Source organism: Sporothrix schenckii, assembly GCF_000961545.1.
Source record: "Sporothrix schenckii 1099-18 chromosome Unknown Cont41, whole genome shotgun sequence".
Lineage (NCBI taxonomy): Eukaryota > Fungi > Ascomycota > Sordariomycetes > Ophiostomatales > Ophiostomataceae > Sporothrix > Sporothrix schenckii.
The window spans coordinates 3,918,339-3,937,410 of NW_015971142.1; the positions used below are offsets into that span (position 1 = coordinate 3,918,339).

General features: G+C 54.4%; 7 protein-coding genes across 7 annotated transcripts; 3 read left to right on the forward strand and 4 right to left on the reverse strand.

Moving 5' to 3' along the window:
* Positions 1-1,684: 1,684 nt before the first annotated feature.
* Positions 1,685-3,073, reverse strand: SPSK_07528 (uncharacterized protein; the record flags this gene model as incomplete). Its single annotated transcript, XM_016734189.1, has 1 exon — positions 1,685-3,073. One exon carries the CDS (start codon positions 3,071-3,073, stop codon positions 1,685-1,687), a length of 1,389 nt encoding a protein of 462 aa, XP_016591560.1.
* A 1,710-nt stretch (positions 3,074-4,783) lies between these two features.
* SPSK_07959 (protein ORM1) lies at positions 4,784-5,483 on the forward strand (the record flags this gene model as incomplete). The annotated part of the gene is made up of 3 exons (XM_016734611.1): positions 4,784-4,922; positions 5,000-5,358; positions 5,433-5,483. 3 exons carry the CDS (start codon positions 4,784-4,786, stop codon positions 5,481-5,483), a joined length of 549 nt encoding a protein of 182 aa, XP_016591561.1.
* A 1,470-nt stretch (positions 5,484-6,953) lies between these two features.
* SPSK_07718 (uncharacterized protein) lies at positions 6,954-8,018 on the forward strand (the record flags this gene model as incomplete). Its single annotated transcript, XM_016734375.1, has 1 exon — positions 6,954-8,018. The coding sequence occupies one exon, from the start codon at positions 6,954-6,956 to the stop codon at positions 8,016-8,018; it is 1,065 nt and encodes a 354-aa protein (XP_016591562.1).
* A 438-nt stretch (positions 8,019-8,456) lies between these two features.
* Positions 8,457-10,187, reverse strand: SPSK_07347 (amino acid permease 2; the record flags this gene model as incomplete). The annotated part of the gene is made up of 1 exon (XM_016734011.1): positions 8,457-10,187. The coding sequence occupies one exon, from the start codon at positions 10,185-10,187 to the stop codon at positions 8,457-8,459; it is 1,731 nt and encodes a 576-aa protein (XP_016591563.1).
* A 1,688-nt stretch (positions 10,188-11,875) lies between these two features.
* SPSK_08096 (uncharacterized protein) lies at positions 11,876-12,308 on the reverse strand (the record flags this gene model as incomplete). Its single annotated transcript, XM_016734740.1, has 2 exons — positions 11,876-12,245; positions 12,304-12,308. The coding sequence occupies 2 exons, from the start codon at positions 12,306-12,308 to the stop codon at positions 11,876-11,878; spliced, it is 375 nt and encodes a 124-aa protein (XP_016591564.1).
* A 361-nt stretch (positions 12,309-12,669) lies between these two features.
* SPSK_10813 (uncharacterized protein) lies at positions 12,670-13,057 on the forward strand (the record flags this gene model as incomplete). The annotated part of the gene is made up of 2 exons (XM_016737081.1): positions 12,670-12,762; positions 12,827-13,057. 2 exons carry the CDS (start codon positions 12,670-12,672, stop codon positions 13,055-13,057), a joined length of 324 nt encoding a protein of 107 aa, XP_016591565.1.
* A 2,417-nt stretch (positions 13,058-15,474) lies between these two features.
* Positions 15,475-17,341, reverse strand: SPSK_07275 (MFS transporter; the record flags this gene model as incomplete). The annotated part of the gene is made up of 4 exons (XM_016733939.1): positions 15,475-16,596; positions 16,664-16,739; positions 16,811-16,836; positions 16,922-17,341. 4 exons carry the CDS (start codon positions 17,339-17,341, stop codon positions 15,475-15,477), a joined length of 1,644 nt encoding a protein of 547 aa, XP_016591566.1.
* Between the last annotated feature and the right edge of the window lie 1,731 nt (positions 17,342-19,072).

Below are 19,072 nucleotides of genomic sequence, written 5' to 3' on the forward strand. Positions count from 1 at the left end.
CGCCTGCAGCTATAGGCTGGGCGGTGCAAGGAGGGCGGGCACAACACGCCATTGGCCCAAGCAGTGCCAGACGCCAAACCGACAGGAAATTGACACGTAGTAGACGCGCTGCGACGGTTGCCCAAGGTGTGCTGAACGTGCCATTTTGGCGATGCCTGCCCTGTGCGTAGGCCTAACGTGGGGATACACCGTTGAAAAAGTGAGGCCTCAAAGTCGCCATGCGGCACAAAAGTGCCAGTTGAAACGAAACAGGCGCTCTGCTGGCAACATCGGATACGTCAACGGTGCGGCCAAGGCGTGGGCCACGGGAACGAGACCATGGCCGCGAACTGGTATTTTAAGCTCATCGGGAGCGACAGCACCTTGATCGATGGCCAACGCAGAGACCACTGCAGGTCCGCATCAGGGCCCGATGCTAGAGCAGTTGATGCAAGGGCCGCAATGCAGCTTTTTGCGGGGAGCGCAGAATGAACAGATGGAGGAAAGAGCTCGTTGGCCATGGGAGACGGGAGTGAGGATGTCAAGACCCGTGATTAAGAACAAGAAAACGGAGGCGATATGGGGATTGGGATAGAGGTGCTTTTCCACTTCAAGTCCGAGCTGATTGACTGCCTCGTTTTTACTTCGAACAACGAAAGTAACCATGAGAGGAGACGAGCCAGGAGCGAAGATTGGTCAGGTCAGTTGAAGAAGCAACGAGCCAGAACGCGTCTTTGCCCCTCGTTCTTTCTTTCTTGTCAGCCGGTCGTTCTTGCTATGCATTCTTTACTGTTTACCGCCATCTTTCTGTTGACATTGCAGTCATTCGATTCGTGCCACCGGACAAGAAACAAATGAGAAAGAACAATGGAACAAAAGTGTAAGGGCGCACTGAAAGTGTGCCGAAAACGGTAGGTTCATTGCACGGACCAAATGATTCGCTGGCAGGAGCCGAGGAAATGCCTCCAGTGAACCTTCCTTTGTATGAAGCAGGTGGCTCCTTCCGTGTCATGCCGTCTCTGGATTGTGGCCATAGCTCCAAGGGAGATACAGGAAAGCGGGACCGACATTGGAGCGGGAAGCTGCGATTGTCTACAGGTCATATGCTCTCCAACAACTCGCGTACTTGGAAAGGAGCATATTGCCATCGCGAGCACGGCAAGAGCGGCCAGATAACATGTCTTCATCAAGCAGGAGTAGCACCAACATCGGTCCCGCGTGCAAGGCAGCTTGCATATGCGATACTGGGACATCACTCGCAGGAAGGCAACGCGTGACCGGGCAAGAGCACAGCTACCGCCGGCGCGATTTGACGCGACGTGATTCAAGCGACGCACTGCAGATTATCGCCACCTTCGAGAGTCACAGAAAGGGAAAAGTCCTACTAGACATACACAGAGAGAAATATAAGAAACACATAATTTGATTTCTGAATGATTTTCCGGACCTGGTGTCTCGACTTTGAGTACGAGGACAGACAATGCTATGCTGGTATCCTTGGCTGATCCTTCTTCGAACGCCGTAGTATGCTGTAAACAAACGCGACAAAATTTCAAGTTAAAAAACAGCGATAAAATATCATAGCCCAGCGCAATGCATTGGCTTAAGCAAATCTGATAATTTGCTGATCGTTAGATGGCGATCGTTGCTCGATGTAATGGGGGTCGAGCTGTATGGAGCGTGGCGCAGGTATCGCCCTGGTGTCTTATGATGAGGCGGCGGCATTGCCTTCACCTCCTCCTTGGGTTTCTCCCAGGCCATCTCCGTTGCGGCCGCGTCGTCGTCTGGGTGGGTATTTCTCATGCAGGGCCTCCACGTCTTGCGATTTTCTCCTCTTCTTTCTTGTCCCGTCGGCATTTTTCTTCTTGGCCGCTTCCGCCTTTCGCTTCTTGGCAGCGGCCGCTTGAATTTCATGTTGGGCCCTGCGTTCGGCTTTGAGCGCGGCCTTGGCCTCCCGCTGAGCTTGGAGTTCAGCGGCTCGAGCTCGGCGTTCAGCTTTGGCTGAGGCCTTGGCCGGAGCCTGAGATTGACCTTGTTCTTGACCCTGGCTTTGGGCCGCTTTCCCTTTGCGAACCATCCTGTCCGGCACTGCCTTGGGATTCCTTGATGCGGCGGCAGAAGCATCATGGGCACCGGTCGGTGGGGGGGTTGGATTCGGCGCCGCCGTTGCAGCCGGGTCCGTAACCGGGGCAGGGGCTGCCGTCGTCGGCAGAGTCGGGAGAGAAACCTCAGACTCTGCAGCAGCTTGTTTTCCTTTGGCCTTTGCTTGCTCTGAGGAGTTCGAGTTGTCTTGTGTGGGTTTAAGGCTCTGGTCTCCAGCATTCGCCGCCCCCGTTGAAGGCTCTGATTGCGAGACCTTGCTTTTCCCTTTCCTCCCCTTGCGCTTGGGCTTCGTGTTGGCATCGTTGCCAGGACCAGTTTGGACGTTGCTGCCACTGCCGCCTTTCAGCGTGCCATTGCTGCCATCACCAGTGCCCGCATGGGCCTTCTTTTGCCGTTTCGATCCCCGCACCACCAGCACCGTCGTAGACGCGGCATCTGTGTCAAGAACGGACGGCCCTGTGAAGGATTTTGCCTTTGTGAGGTCCGAGAACTGAAGGACGTACTTGCGGTTCCAGACGTCGTCCTGAAGAGCATACCGCCGGCCCGAGATGTGCTCCCCGGTGTTGTCCTTGCAATCACCGCCAAAATGGTCATCTAGACCGCAGAAGTAGCAAGCGGTCGAGATCTCGGCCGCACTGCGCTTGCTGGTCGGGCTTGGCACAAACGTCTGCCACAGCCGGGGGCAGGTTCCGACGTGTATGTTGTCTTTGAGGCAGAACGGACATGTCGACGCAGCGCTTTCTGACTTTGCAGCCTCACCTGGCTCTGCCGACTCGCTCGCGACGACCGGAACGGTGAGGCAGCCAAAGAGCATGTGCTCGTCGGCGCTGCTTCCGCAAAACCTGCAAGTCCGCAGAGGGCAGGTCTCGAAGAGGTGACCATACGATGCACAGCCAATGCAAAATACGGCCTCAGTGGCAACTGCTGGAAAGTATCTCTCCATTCTGCTGCGCCCGCCGACAGTAGCGGCTTGGGTTTGTTGAGAAACCATCTCGCCGCCCGCTAATCCCTTCAGCGAAGCCTCAGCTTGTCACCAGATCGGTGTACGTTTGCTTGCTGTGCGGAGCTCAGGACAGCCGCATTTGCTCCACCAGTCGGACGCTCTCACCAGCACGTTCAAAATTTTTGCAGAGCCGGCCGCTCCAGTGTCTCCCGACGCGCACACCCGCTTTTCGACACTCTCAGGCTCGTACAGCCGACCGTCTGGACGGCGGCTTTTTGCTGCAGGTATGGCAACAGAAAAGCAATTTAATAAATGGGGTTTAATGTTAATTTTGGGGGCCTTTCAAATTGACTAACCTCTGCAAAATCAGGGATGCCTCGAATGAACTAAATTTCTGGGTTGTGTAGTGCTGTTTTGGCCGCGCGTGGTCTCGCCCTGGGTCGTGCTGTTCAATTTCGCTGTTTTCTTTCTTCCTAGTCGGGCTTTTTGTGATCTCCGGTTGCGTGGGCAGTGGGTCAGGTGGCGGCGCAGTGACATCACGTGAGCAGCGGTCCCAACAGATCCAGATCCTGCCATTCTCCGACCCCAATTTCCACCGGAAAGGGGCCGTGACAACGTTGTCGTAAACCGTGTCGAATCCGATTCACAAAGCGAACAACAAAAGGACAGAAATCTTCTCTGGTCCTGTCTTCCAGTTGTCATTGCCGCGAAGCCTGTTCTCCAGTACTACTGCACCCCGAAACGAACGGCCCAGTCCTCTCCATTGACCCAGGGACCCAGTTCGCGACCGCCCATTAACAGCGCTGGGAAAAGCCCCTTGTCCACTTTCGTAACTGCGTCAGCCGCTCACTCTCTCGCCAGTGCTTTCTGCCCGTGTTCGCCGCCCACGCCAGAGCTAGGGTGGTAATGCACACGTCTTCTTTTGTTTCTTCGTCCTCGGAATGGTCCTAGGACTGGAAACTCTTGCATCACAAAGCCATCTTCACCAGGCCGATCACATCGCCGACCCTGCTCCCTTTTTCGTCTCCGGTAGACGCGTCGCCGCCGCCGACTACGATCCCTCGTTTGCTTGCCCTTGTCGATTCTCGTTTTCCGAGCCGAACAGCTTCTCTCCTGTGCCGTCACCGGGCCGTGTGCACCGCGCTTCCCACGACCCGAGGCCACGGTTTCCATCGCTCTAGGCTACAGCATTGGCGGGCCAATTTCCTCATCTTTCTAGCTGCCTTGTCGCCGCCATCGACCTCCCACCACCGTTCGCGTCGCCAATATAGACCTCGCTCGGCCGACATCCCAAAGGTCTGTTTATTTGTTTCCCTTGTTCTGCGTCCCGTTAGATCCTTGCTAGAGCCGAAAATTGTCGATGAGATTGTGGTAGCTTATGCTTCGGCTCGGAACACCCAATCATGTTTATCCCAATCGACCTTTGACCTTTGCTCAGCGACGCACCGATAGCCTCGGACACTTTGGGCTGAGCTCATCGATTTCATTCTTTCATTCGTGTGAGAATTGCAGCTGACGTGAGGTTTCCCGCAGCGGCCAAATTAGTCTGTCCATCCCCGACCGTCGCCCGATCCGCGACTCTCCGGAAAGCGAGGGAACGCACAAACCGTCACCAGGTTGTCCCTCCTCAATACCGTCAAGCTGTCTTCCCCAATCTTCCTCCCCCGAACCGTCTCTTACGACGCGGGCATCCGTCCCCCGTGTCGCGGGAGCAACTTAGCCGCGCCCGGCAACGCCTCGGCATCTCGGTCCGCAGCAATGGCCGACACAAAGACCAACCGGAGGAGAAGATCTAGTAGCATTCTCCAGGTATACCACGAGCCACTCGAGCCGCTTGAGCAGCTGAGCGACCAGTCAGCTCTGCCGAATGGCAACGCCAACTGGGTGAACGCCAAGGGTGAGTGACGCCCGGATCAACATATGATGCAGATGCAAACCCGGACACCTACTGACGCAATCCCTCTATCCCTCTAGGCGCGTGGATGGTGCACATTGTCCTCATTTGCCTTCTCAAGATCATTTACGACATAGTACCGGGCGTATCACAAGAGACATCGTGGACCTTGACCAACATCAGCTACATGTTCGGCTCCTACATCATGTTTCATTGGGTGCGTGGCGTGCCCTTCGACTTCAACGCCGGTGCCTACGACAACCTCAACATGTGGGAACAGATCGACGACGGCGCACAATACACGCCGGCCAAGAAGTTCCTGCTCAGCGTGCCTATTGTCCTCTTCCTTCTCAGCACGCATTACACCCACTACGACTTGACCTACTTCACGATCAACTTCTTCGCCGTACTCGGCGTCGTCATCCCGAAGCTGCCTTACGTATGTTCCGTTCGAAACCCGCCAATCGCATCTTCGTTTATTTTGGAAACCGCTGCTAACACGTCACCTGACAGAGCCATCGGATGCGTGTCGCTCTATTTTCGGGCGTGCCTGGCGAAGAATAGGTGGCAATGGGTAGTTGCGACTGGTATTGTCCTCGTCGCTCCGTCTACGAGCTCTCTTACTCCCTGTTTCTTTTAATTCTCTTCGTTTCTTTGTGCCTGTTTTAACAGTTGTTTGTCACACGCTTGCTCTTGCCTTGGTTTATTTTGTCCTTCTATTTTCTCACCATTTCCGGTTCATGCTTTCCGTTTTTGTCTCTTTCCTGTTTTCTGTTACCCTAGTCTCATGTTTCATGCACCTTCCGTGCTTTCCGTGATCTCTCTCGTTTCCTTCTCTATCTTAACACATATCTGGGTCGTTGTTGCACTTTGATCGGGCGTTTGGCATTTTGCGTATGAGTTCTTGCAGTTAGGACGCCAGGGGATACAGGGAGCGCATGTATGTGGGAGGCAGGTGTGGTCATGATCATAAACCCTACTAAACTAATTTACAAAACAAGAACTCTTCCAAAATGGGAAAGAAGCACGAAAATGAACGATCGGGCAGGAACCTACCTCGTATGGGGCCTGCCCGTGAGAGAAGGAGCATCTGAAGGGCTACGCATGTTTAGATACTGCATACCACTAGCATAATACCGGCTGGAAGAGAAAAATACAATTCTCATCTTTTGCGTTCCTTTCTACTAGTGAGGCACTTTTTTGATGACGGAGTGGCAGGCATTGCATATGGGACTGCCTTTTTTAACCTCTTTAGAGGTGACAAAAGTTCTTGCCAACTTGGAGAATGCGCTCACCACCACCTTCTTCTTTGGGAACAAGACTAAAATGGATAGCTCTTTCCCCGATAGAGACCTTTCTGACAATGCTGACTTGCAACGGCCAGTGAACATCGGCTTCAGACAGCCGTGCTCAAGTGACAACTGGTTGCTCTTTCCTCGTCTTTGTCTCGAGGTACAAGCAACCCCTTGACTCTTCCCACTGCCGTGATGTTTCTTGGGCATCGCTGCCTGTCGTACCTTCCTCCCGACATGGTGAGAAAAGGGGGGGCGCTGTCATTGCCAGTCGTTCCTGCTACAATGTTAATAGTTTTGCTGCCACCGCCGGGTATGGTTGTTCGCTATTGCCACAACTCGTATTGTTTTGATCGTGCCTTCTCCAACTGGCACCATGTTGCTCCAACAGATGCTTTGTGTACACTGTTTGTGTTGGTCAATTGGAAGTTGAAGTTGGCTGCTGGGCCAGGCAGGTGTTTCCTTCCCAAATGAGCAACTTGGCTTGTTTACCTTTCTGCTTTTCCTCCATCCATCTCGCCCCTTTTCTCTTCCCTCTTCCTTTTCTCTCCCTTTTCTGTTTCTTTTCTTTCTCACTCTCATACACTCTCTTTACTCTCTTCTCTCGTTTATCTCCCAAGAGAATCCTCGTCATCATCATTATTGAGTATCCTTTTGCATTTTGACTGTCTCATTGTACTTCATCACACCTCTCTTCTAGATCCAAACAGCCCAGTTCTTCGTTTTCTACCCCTGACTCACCATGAAGTCGACAGTCCTTCTCCTGAGTGCCGGCCTGGCGCTGGCCAATGCTGAAGGCTTCTTCAACTGGCCCAACGCTGTTGTTACGGCTGCCGCGGGTGACGTTGTGGCAGCACGAGATGCCGCAGACCAAGATCAAGCCAACCTGGGCGATACAGGACTCGAGCTGAAGCATTGTTCGGGTGGCGGTTGCAAGTCAAATCCAACGTCAACAGTGACCAAAACTTGCAAGGAGTGTGTCACAGTCACAAACACCGTCACAATGAAGATCCCAGACCCAACGACATTCGTCAAGACCAGAATGTGCACGACCACCATGATCCGTTCGCGGACGGTGACCAAGTGCATTGACCACACCAAGACTGACACCAAGTATTGTCCTGTGACCAAGACCTCAGTCCAGACGGTGACTATTAATCCCACCTGCACTCCAAGGCCTTGTTGTGATCGCTGCCTTGCCACTCAGTCAAAGTACGTTGTTGAGAATGGGGACGATTGTGAGAGCATTGCCGCCGTCTACAACACAACCGTTGAGGATTTGCAATTGACCAACACGTGGCTGAATGGTACCTGCAATCTGAATGCTGGTGACACTCTTTGCATCCCTGAGACCGCGACCACCACTCAGCTGAAGCGTGACGTAGCGCATCATCACCATCATCATCACCGTGACGATGAGGACGGCGGCATGACATGTGACGGTGAATGCCAGAAGAAGAAAAAGGAGCATCATCACCATCATGGTCACCACCATCACCACCACAAGGGTGGCAAGAAGTGCGAGTCTGATCGTGGCTGCGATGAGGACAAGCATCACCACCATGGCCACCACAAGCACCACCATCATCACCACAAGAGTGGCAAGTGCGGGTCGGAGGGCGGCTGTGATGAGGACAAGCACCGCCACCACCACCACCATGGTGGCCATCACCATGAGCGCAAGTCATGCGGTGAGCACCATGAGTGTGTCGCCTGCAAAGTCCCCGGCTCTTGCCCTCGCGACGGCATTCACGCCGCGTGCCCTGACAACTACAAGTGCCAAGAAATTCAGGACACGGCAAACTGAGCGGTGTGGTCAATGGTGACTATTTTGTGAAGAAAGCGTTGGTACCTGGTCTGTTTTCGTCTGTATCTTTGATCTCTCTTCGGTGTACATAATACCCTGGTGCGCTGGCGTGCCAAGCAAATACAACTGACAGTCAAACAATTTTTTTTTCGCTTCACGAGTGATATAGCGCAAGCACAAATTATTGACACAGCAAAACTAAAATAAAACACTTTTTGTAGATAAAACTCTTGTAAACTAGTAAATAGGTGTATGCACCTCAAAAGGTGCCAGGGTATTTGGATTGTAAACGAGAGGCGCATCCATGGGGGTATCTCTGACTCATTTGTCTTGGGAGCTGTTGTTGCAAGCGGCCCTTACTCCTGCTCTTCCTCTCCTGATAGGTTGTGATTTGCCTTTTTCTTGCACTGACTAGAGTCATGAGCCAAGTCACAACGTCTAATGTGTGGGCAGCTCGGCAGGGTGACGCTGATGCAGGCCCTCGGCGCCCAGCTCGGAACGCAGGCCGTCAGAGCCCAGCTCGGCCGAGCGCAGGCCAGCGGCCTTTTCGGGGTCGGAGGCGTCCTCGGGGGTCTTGGCCTGGACGATGACGCCGCCGGCGACGTGGGCGTGGGTGCGGGGGCCGGTGTAGTACTTGCGGCCCTGGATAAACCAGTAGGCGGTGGCGACAATGAAGACAAAGGTCAGGATGACGACGGCGTAGTTCATGGTGTCGGGGGTGACGGGGCGGACAGTGGGGAAGAGGAAGATGACGGAGACGAAGGAGGTCCAGAGGCAGGCCCACAGGTTGACAAACTTGCTGGCGGGGCCGAGGTGCCAGGGGCCGGGCTGGAACTTGCCGTAGGCGAGCTTGCAGATGATGGGGATGCAGTAGCTCCAGTCGAGGGCGATGGCGCAGACGTTGAAGATGGCGGAGATGGTGATGTAGGAGCCGAGGCCGATGAGGTTGATGAGGATGCAGATGAGGGTGTAGAGCCAGACGGCGAGGACGGGGGTGTCGGTGCGGGACCAGATGCGGTACCAGATGCCGGAGCCGGGCAGCATCTGGTCGCGTGAAAAGGCCCAGACGGTGCGCGAGCCGGCCTGCAGCGCGGTGATGCAGACAAAGTTCATGATGAGGAAGGCGGACACGGTGAAGAAGATGGCGCCGCCCTTGCCGATGACGTTGTAGAAGATCTGAGAGACGGGCTGGCCGATGGGGCTCGCGAGGATCTCGGCCGGGTCGCCCATGCAGAAGACGAGCACGATGTTGAACAGCCAGCCGACGACGTACGTGAAGCTGAGGGCGAGGGCGATGGCCTTAGGCACGACGCGGGCCGGGTCCTTGGCCTCCTCGGCGATGTGGGCGGTGGCGTCGTAGTCGGTCATGGTCCAGGCGACGGACAGGAAGCCGAAGAGGAAGGAGAAGCCCGGCGGGGTCCAGCCGGAGGTCGGGGTGACGTCGGTGAAGGCGTACTTGGCCGTGTGCTTGTCCTTTTGCATGACCAGCAGCGAGATGCAGGCGGCCACGAGGATGCCAATGTGGAAGACGGCGTACGTCTTGGCAAACTTGTTGAGCCAGTTGGTGGTCATGCTGTTGATGAGGGCGTGGAAGATGGACAGGCCGGCCATGACGGCGATGATGTGGCCCTGGGTCGGGAAGTAGGTGAAATCGGAGCCGATGGACACGGCCGCCAGCAGCATCTGCGAGGCGCCGTACTCGGACGAGGCGCTGCCGCAGATCTGGCCGATGAGGTTCAGCCAGCCGTCGATCCAGGCGACCAGGGGCACGTGCTTTTCCGGGGCCAGGTACTTGATGGTAAAGTACATGGCGCCGGACGTCGGGTAGGCGGATGCGATCTCGGCAATCGAGAAGGCCAGGCACAGCGCGCCAATGCCGGCGATCATCCAGCACCAAATGGCGGACGCGGCGCCGCCGGCGTCCAGCGGGTACGAGAAGGTGGTCATGACGGTGCCAAACAGGCCCGAGATGCTGAGGGCAAAGCTGAAGCACGACCACATGGAAAAGTGGCGCTGGAACACGGGCACGTAGCCCATCTCGGCGAGGGCCTTGTCGTCGGTGTCGTCGCCGCTGCTGTTGCCGCCCGCGTCGGGATTCTGGCCCGAGCCGACGACCTGGGGGGGCTCGTAGGCCGCGTGCGACGGGACGACTTCGGGGAGGGTGGCCATGGTGGACGGGGAGAGGTGGAGGAGACGGGCACAAAAAAGAAGAGGTGTAAATAAAAGATGGGGTGTAAATAAAAAAGAGGAGGTGCAGTGTTGGTTGTGTTGACAGTCGAATTATCTTGTCGACATCGGCGGCGGTGTGCTATCGTGAGCTGGCGTGCGAGAGAGAAGACGGAGAAGAGGGCTGAGGAGCCTTGTTTGCATGACCTCGAAGAAGACGACAAAGCACGTGAAGGACTACCGAGGACGGTCCCGAGGAGTGTAAAACAAAAAAAGAAAAGGAGCAATGAGGGGTGAGGATCGTGAGATCAAAAGAGTGAATGAAGAGGGGGGGAGAGTGAGAGAGGAAGAGGGGAAGAAGAGGAAGAAGACAGAGCAGCAAAAGAAAAACCAAGAGGGAGAGAAAGAGAAGAAAGAAGGAGGAGAAAAGGTACAAGGAAGAAGCAATTCGGGGAGGGACGGAGTACTTTAAGAATGAGGACTGGGCAGTCGAGCCTTGCATGACTTGACAGTACAATACGGACAGTCGAGTAGGGCCAGGAACACGGAAAACACTGAAAACAAAATAATAAAAAGCCACTCGGTATGCACTGGCAAGGCCGAAGCCATGCATAGACGAATAAAATCGAGGCAAAACAGTAACAGAAAAAAAATGAGACAACGATTGAGAAAACGCCATGATAACAAAAGCGGCCTTAGCGTGGGCGACGGTCGAAAAAGGGTCGCCAATTGGGCCATCTGCCATGTAACACCCCAACTATGACGCCCGTAGCAGCCACTGCGACTCCACTACTGCGACTCCAAACGACGGACCACAGCCGCCCCCATGCTTCTTTTTTCTCTTCTGCGGTCCTCGTTGGCCCTAGCGGTATTAGTGGACCAATGGTCCCAGATAAAAGTCGCCGTAAAGATCCCAATGTCGTTTTAGTGGATGTGCGCCGTAGTTGTACCTTATGGCGTATGAATACGGCCTGTGGAACTTGCGAGATGACGGTGGCAAGGAAGAGCTGCGGGAGGTTGAGAAGGAAGAGAAAGAAGCAAAAGAGACAAGATGCAGAAGACACAAGACACAAGACGAGAAAAACGAAACAATAGTGTCTGGTCTCTCACCATGGGCATTGGATTGGTGGTGCGTCATGCAAGTGACCGAAATGTGACCTGACGAGAGAGAGCCAGTGTGGCGCTTGAAAAGGTTTTTTTTCTCCCGTTCTTTCTTGTCGTATTTCCTTGTATTTTTTCTGCCACGGCGTCGCATACCGTCTTCCAATGGAAAGCAATCTTGCCGGCCACGGGTAGGAATTGGGTTCAGGCAGGGAGAGAGCGGCGGCTGGGAGACAAAGACACCTCTGCGGGACAAAGAACAAGATTGAAGATTGAAGAGAGAGATTGGCCCATTCACCGTTTGGTAAATATTGTACTTCTGTAGTCCCGTTGTAACTCATCTTGTACTCTGTACGTGTTGTCCACTCCCTTTGTCGATTGTCATCTCTTAGTTTTGATCGTGTTCTTCACGTCTTCTAGAAAGGTCAAAAGTAGCCTACCCAAGGGCTCGGCAGTTTTCTCCACTGTTCGTACAGACACAAGCGACTTGCTCTTTTGCTTGTGATTTTCCTTGGCCCTGCCCCGTAACGGACCGTTGCTCCAAATCCTTGCTCCGTGCTCCGTTGCTGGCGCCGTCGACGCGTCTCGCATCAAGACTTTGTTCGAGCAATTTTCATAGACGGATTTCGACGCATGAAGGCCATCATCCACTTTTTCCCAAATTCGGTTTGCCCAGTTGGATCGACTAGGCTGGTAGCCATCGCCCGGATGTCCGCGTGCGTGGGACGGCGCCCAATCATGCCTTGCACGATGATCCAGCCACAGAGGTGTTTTTCTTGTTCTATCGACAGCTTCTGATGGCTTTCGAACGCGTCCGATGCCGGCAACGCTCCTTTTCTGCGGCCTTTCAAGGTAGAGAAGGGGACCTTGTTCTGCTTGGCAGCCTGCCGCACAGACGCGCCGTTTTCGATCGCAAGAAGAGCGCGCTTGACGTCATCTTCGGTATAATCGCGCTGTCTCCTATAAACAATATTGTGAGAAACGCTGGTGGCAAATAACGCGTTCATCGTGGACTTACGGCATTTTGAAGCCGCTGCTTTTTTCGCGTTTTTGGCGATGTTTATATCAAAATCGTGGGCGAAAAGGGGGGGGAATAAGTTGCGCTGTCTTCTGTACGAATTACTCTTTTTCTTCTCCACTGCATTCTAGCTAGTCTGCTAGTGGCCGTTGGGCAATGCTGGGCCCGTTCTCAGCATTTGGGCCTTGGCTTTTAGAAGGGTCCTTGGCCTGGGCTGAGCCCACCCCACAGGCCTTGCGAGGCGCCAAAAGGACTGAATTCAGCTTTTGCCAGGCCACGACTGGTACGACTGGACGTCGTATTTACAGCATGGCCAACGGATGTCTCCCAATTAAATAAAACCGAATAAAAATTGGAAATAAGACAATGCCAGTCGTTCCTCGTATACAAGCGTGCGACTGCAAATGTACGAGGCCATACAACTACGAACGACGAGCATCTTCACAAGTCATGTTCGGCGTATGTTTTTTTGCACCGAGAAAAGGGCTCGTCTCGCAAAACAGAGTACCACAAGAACTACTAGACACTGTACGGCACTGACGAGGTACTGGCAAGACCGTTCAGAACCGCATCAGACACTGAAGAAAAAAAGCTGGCGCGAAAAGAGGAGCCGTATAGCCCGACCGCTGACGCCGTTGACCGCGCCGGTTGCCGCGCCGGTCGGGTCGGTGTGCTGAGCGAACGAAGCAGACATGGGGAGAAGAGTGGAGAGCGGAGCGGTGGAGGCGGTGGGATGGTCGCAGAAAGAAATTAGAGAGAAAAGAAGCGATGGAAAGCGAAGACTGCCAAGGTAATGTGGCGAGCTCTTCAAGAGGTACCAATGTACTTTTGGATTTACTCATGTTCTTTGTTAAGCCGAGGCGAGGCGAGGCTACGAAAGGCTGATATATGCGAGGGTGCCTTTTGTCATTCAGCCTGGCACGAGTCATGACGATGAGTGTTTAGGAAGGTATGCATGACTGAAGCATCGCAAAGCACGTTTAGGTGTACGAGGAGAAACGATCATTGTGAATGAAGGCAGGGCGACGGTTCAGGGAAGAATCGCTTGGCCCATTTGTATTTTCTGTCATTGCATGTCTCCATCTCCATTTCTCCTTTTGCCGAACTTGCGAGCCTACTTTTTTGACAGCGGCAGGAACTGCCTTGTTCAGACAAAAAGAGGCAACACCAAATTCAAAACCTCGTCTCGAAGAGAGCAAACCAGCCGCCGATCAACGAAAACCATCTCAAGAACCAAGACCAGCCAAGGGGCACAGTTGCCTCTTTGGGACTGGTCAACTTTTTGCTGGCCAAGGACACGAGAAAAGAGAAGACAGGGAAGTCAAGGAAGATGTGCAGAAATATTTACAGGGAGCAAGTGAGATTCCTTTGTTGGGCAGTTGAAAAGGCAATTCATAGAAGGGCACACCGAACTCCATCCTTCCACCATAAACAAATGATGAGAGACATACGTCGTACCGAGTACGAACCACCGACTGCAAAACACGACAGGGTCTGCAAAGCTAGTGATGTACAACGACGTAATGGCGGGGATCTGACGAAACCCGTCGAGGGCCGCTGCGGGACGCGGGAGAAGTACGACGGTGTTGTGAAAGAGACTTGGCTGTCCAGACAGACGTGCGGACGTGGTAAAACTCTGAAAAAGACTCGTTGGTGGTCTGCAGAACAATGGGACCGCCACGACCGATGGACACAAAGGAACGATGTGTGTGAGCGACAATGTGGCACTGTGGCTTCAGGTGGGGCCCTCATGTATCTAATACATACAAATTTGCAGCAGTCGGTACGTAAGAAAGACTAACTTCTCGGCCTCTGATTGGCGGATGCATGACCGGGTCGACCGATAAGGATCCACATGCAGAACAACAACGCCTGTGATTGGCTACACGATCTAACTCTTGTTTCTTGTTGAGCTTTTCCTCTTTGTTTCCATTTCTCTCTCAATTCTTAGGCAGGCCGTTGTCAAGCTGTTCCTTGTTCGACTGGTGGCCTCGACACGTCTGCGCTCGTCGGAGTACGCCGAGTTCACTACAACGTTTGCAGCTACGCGTCGTACATGCAAGATACTTACACCACGAAGACCTGTTCTTCGGAGTTCAAAAGCAGAGAGAGCAATGTCGTGCTATTTAGCTACGCTCGTGGGTGACAGCCCATCCATATCCTGGGCAAGGCCTGCGTGGAGAGCTTACTCAATAAGAGCTCCTAATGGACATCGGTGGGCGCCTGCATGGCGCTATTGAAATGAGAAGGGAAAACGGGTCACCAGGATCACAAGGTCGCGTGTGGTCCTGCCATTTAAGTGACGAGAGAAACAGGCAGAAACGGGGAACCCACCGATATCAGAAATTGTGTCGAAATTATGTCGCATGACTCCGTCTACGATGTAGATAAAGCTCGACACTCATTTTCTTCAACACTCTTCCCTCTCGTCACGACCGAGTTGCTGCGTGAGAGGAGAAAACACACGGCCGACGCCTCGGCGGATGACCTTGCAACGCACACGACGAGGAAAACAGCTCTCAATGCGACGCAAAGGATCGCAAGGAGACAAGTTTCTTCCCTCCTTATTGCCCTGTCCTATGAAAGGCAAAGGCTCCCAACCGTCGAAAGTCGATCACGAGACATTGTTTCGATTGCACAATGTATGTCAGTTGTGCTTTCCGCGTGGGGGAGTGGGGCCAGACACAGTTATGGCAGGCTATCCCGGAGCACGGTACGAGTCCGGCGATGAATACTCTCGGGACCTTCCTATTTAGGACAGCACCCTGCCCATTGGCTGCCAAGCGAGACGTTTGCTGCTCTCCTTCCCACCTGTCCCAAACCGCCTGGCAGCAGCAACTGTCGTTCCTTCTTTTTGGGGTGCATCTCATCGCAATACACTGGCCAATGGGCTGGCACCATGCATAATTGCATATGTATGTACGACATGTGTGTATTTTACCCGATTGTATTCAAAACGGGAAAGAGCTTTCTCTCGTCGCTGAGGTCCTAGGCCAGCACCGTCTCGGTGCTCTAGCAGCAGTCTGCCTCTGCCCCCTCCTGTTCCTTTGAAGGCCCGAATGGCCTTCAGGATACGGACATCGTGGACATTGCAACCCTTCTGACATCCTTCCCAACGTCCCTTGGCGACCCATCCTCCTCCGACTTTCTCCGCCCACCCTACCCCCAAACCTAAATATTGAACCGGAACCCGTGCTCCACGGCGGCGCCGGGCACCGCGTTGATGGCGCCCTTGACGTACTCGCCCCGGTCGAGCTTCTTGTTGAGCCGCACGAGCATGAAGCGCAGCACGATGGCGGCGAGGATGGAGATGAAGGCCGTCATGCAGTTGACGCTAAAGGCAATCTTGTACTGCGGCGCAAACTTGCTGTCAAACATGTAGCTGGCGTAGATGCTGCTCGTGTTGGAGACGGCGTTGATAAAGGCGAGGGCGGCGGCGCGCTTGGCGGGCGGGCGCGGGATGGTGTTGCTGATCCACGCGAGGGCGACGACGTAGCCGGTGTAGACGCCGGGCACGACGAGCATCATGGACAGGTAGCGGGGGCCGATGGAGGTGGTGGACACGCCGATGATGTAGGCGATGATGGCGACGCTCAGGGGCACCACAATGTGCCAGAAGCGCTCGCCCGTGCGGTCGGCGTGCATGGCGTTGAGGTAGGTCGTGATGACGGCCAGGACGTACGGCGGGGCCGACAGCAGCAGGGTCTCGACGTTGTTCTTGTGCAGCGTCTGCACGACAATGGGGAAAAAGTTGGTGATGCTGCCGCTGGCGACGATGCAGAAGAGCAGGACCATGAGCACGTACGTCTTGACGTCCTCAAACGCCAGCTTGGCCCCCTGCCAGAACGTCTGGTGCTTGCTGTCGATCCAGTCGTCGTCGCCAATGTCCTCCTCGAGGCGCCACGCCGCCAGCTGCCGCTCCTCCTCGGTCAGCCACATGGTCGTGCGCGGGAAGTTGGGCAGGATGAAAAAGGCGGCAAAGGCGATGACGACCGTGATGGCGCCCTCGATGATAAACAGCCAGCGCCAGGCGCGCAGGTTGCGCGCGTAGTCCATGTGGGCGACGATGCCGGCGGCAATCAGGCCGGAAAAGGCGCCCGAGATCAGGGCGCCCGAGTACAGGATGGCCGAGCGGAAGCCGAGCTCCTTGCGGGTGTACCAGCAGCTCAGGTAGTACAGGCAGCCCGGGAAGTAGGCGGCCTCGATGAAGCCGAGGAAGAAGCGGACGGCGTACAGCTGGCCGGCGTTGTGGCAGCCGGCCGTGGCGCCTGAGATGACGCCCCAGACGATCATCTGGGAAGAGAGAGAGGTTAGCCTCGACGTGCAGGCCGACACATTCCGCGCGCTCAAAACCACTTACGCATGCCGGGAGGTAGATGGCCGGCTTGCCCGTCTTGTTAAGAAACAGGTTGGACGGAATCTGCATCAACAGGTAACTGATTGTGTTAGCCGTGGGATGGCCGTGGTTTTGAATGGGTGTTTTTGTGTGCGCTTTGCGTCAACATACCCGACAAAGAGAATACTGACGGCCGTCTACACAAGATTGTTAGCATGACAGAGCAGATGAAAGAGTGCACCGTGGCAACTCAACGCCTCAACCGCCTCCCCCCTCACTCACCGAAAACTGCTGGGAGTTCATGTTCAGGTCCGTCTTGAGACCGCCCAGCGTCGCTGCCGAAATGTTGTTGCGGTCAATGTAGTTGAGAATGTACATGAGGATGATCATGGGCATCAGCCGCAAATCAATCTTGCGCTTCAGCTTCGTCTCCATCGCCTGGCGCTCCTCGGCCGACATGCCCACCAGGAACGCGGGCGGCTGCAGGTCGCGCCGGCGCGCGGCCGTCACCTCGTTGCCCTCGATCTCGGCCTCTTTGGTGTCCGGGGCCGCGACCTGTTTCTCGGTGTCGACGTCCAGAACAGCAGCATTGGGTGCTGTCGTCGTCGTTGCTGTTGTTTGGGCCGGCGCGTGCTCCTCGTGGCTCAGGGCGGGCACGACTTCGGGCTGGTCGGCGAAGTCGTGGCTCTTGACGTCGCCCATGGTGGTGGTTTTGTGATTGTGAGACGCAACTTCTTTTTTTTTGTCCCCTCGAATTGTCGTTGACAAGACAAAATACAACGACGGCGGTCGTGTTACCGAACGACACAAGACAAGAACGGGTTCGACTGAAGCTCACAATGAGAAACAGAACCAAACAAACGGAACAGTGAGGAGCCAAAAAAAATTGAGAAATGAGAAATTGAGGTGGGAAATAAATAAAATTTCACGGGTGAGCAGAAGCTATAGCAAGGATAATAACACAAGGAGAGGGTTCGGACGGCGAATGAGGAACGGCAGACCCAGAGCTCTCTGGAAGAAAGGATGAATAGGGGGAAAAGTACGGACAATGCAGAGAGGGTGGTAACCGGTGATGGGTGACGGGAGACGGGTGTCGGGTGCCGGGTGGTTTTTTATATTAATATAAAGTTATTTTGCGTGTATGTCCCTTGTCTGTGTGCCTGTGTGTCTGTGTGGTATTATCAATGTCCGTTGGGTGTGGAGAGCAACTCTGCCAGGGCGGAGGTGGAGCCGCGAGGAGAAAAGAGAAGAAGAAGGAGGGAAACTGAAGGGGAGAGTAGATGAGTGTTGGCCTGCGGGGAACCTGGGGGGAAGGGGAGACTGTGGGACAAGGAGAAAAGGAGACAAAGGAGAAAACAAGGTACAGGATGTTTCGGTAGATTGGTGTTATGGAGTTTTACTTTGAGGCCGGGTGGATAACAAGATACTACGAGTTGAAAAAGAGAGGGGGGTATTGGAGCTTCCCCATTCCCTCATGACCAAGCAGCTGGTATTGAGTCCTTGTACTACGTATTGTTCATATCTTCCAAGAGACGGTCTTCGCAATGGGATGGCTTGGACGGGAGAGGCACAGACGCGTTATGGTTGTTGTTAGCATCGATTGTACGCACTTCGGAGTACTACTTTTGTCGTAGGTCTGCTTTATTTTGGAGGCTCTTCTCGCCAAGGTCTTGTCACTCATCCTTTGAGCTTTTACGATCAAACTAGGGCGGAAGGGGTAGACTAAGATGGAAAGAAGGATACATCGAAGAATGGAAGCATGGGTGATTTTTTCTTTTTTCTTTTTCGACTACGCTACAGAGGACAACCGCGACACGCAGACTCCGCACGTTGCTGCGCGTGGCCGTCAAAAACGTGCCTTGTGCTGCGCGGAGAAAGGCCCCGTGTGTGGTAGCAAAGGACAGAATAACACCGAGAGTAGTGACGGACCATCCACAGCGGACGCGAACTGGAGGGAGTCTGACGATCCCAAACCCACCATTGCCTCTCTCCAACTTGCCGCCACTTCCACCCCGCATGGAGCCTGTCGGATATCACGAAACCTTTGTCTGCTGGGTGTTTTTGTTTCTTCGGTCTTTGGTTAAATACAACAGTGATATGGAAAAGAGGAGAAGCGCCGCGGAGCACCTCTGTTGGGGATTCGCCACTCAAGACCACCCTCCATGTCGTAATTACGCCGGGGACACTGAGACACTGTCCAGCACCTGTCGACTCGTCCAACGTCTGGTACAAACGGCCGCCTACTTTCTGCACATGGGGACGGCACAGGACACGACGACGGCAGAGCGGCCGGCATGAATGCGACATGGGGACATGGGGACATGGGGGACATGGGGGACATGGGTTAGGTCGACGGCGACGGCGTACATTGTACGTTGTACGTTGCGACGGGATACTTACCTGGGAAAGGCGTGACAACCAGAACATCGCGTT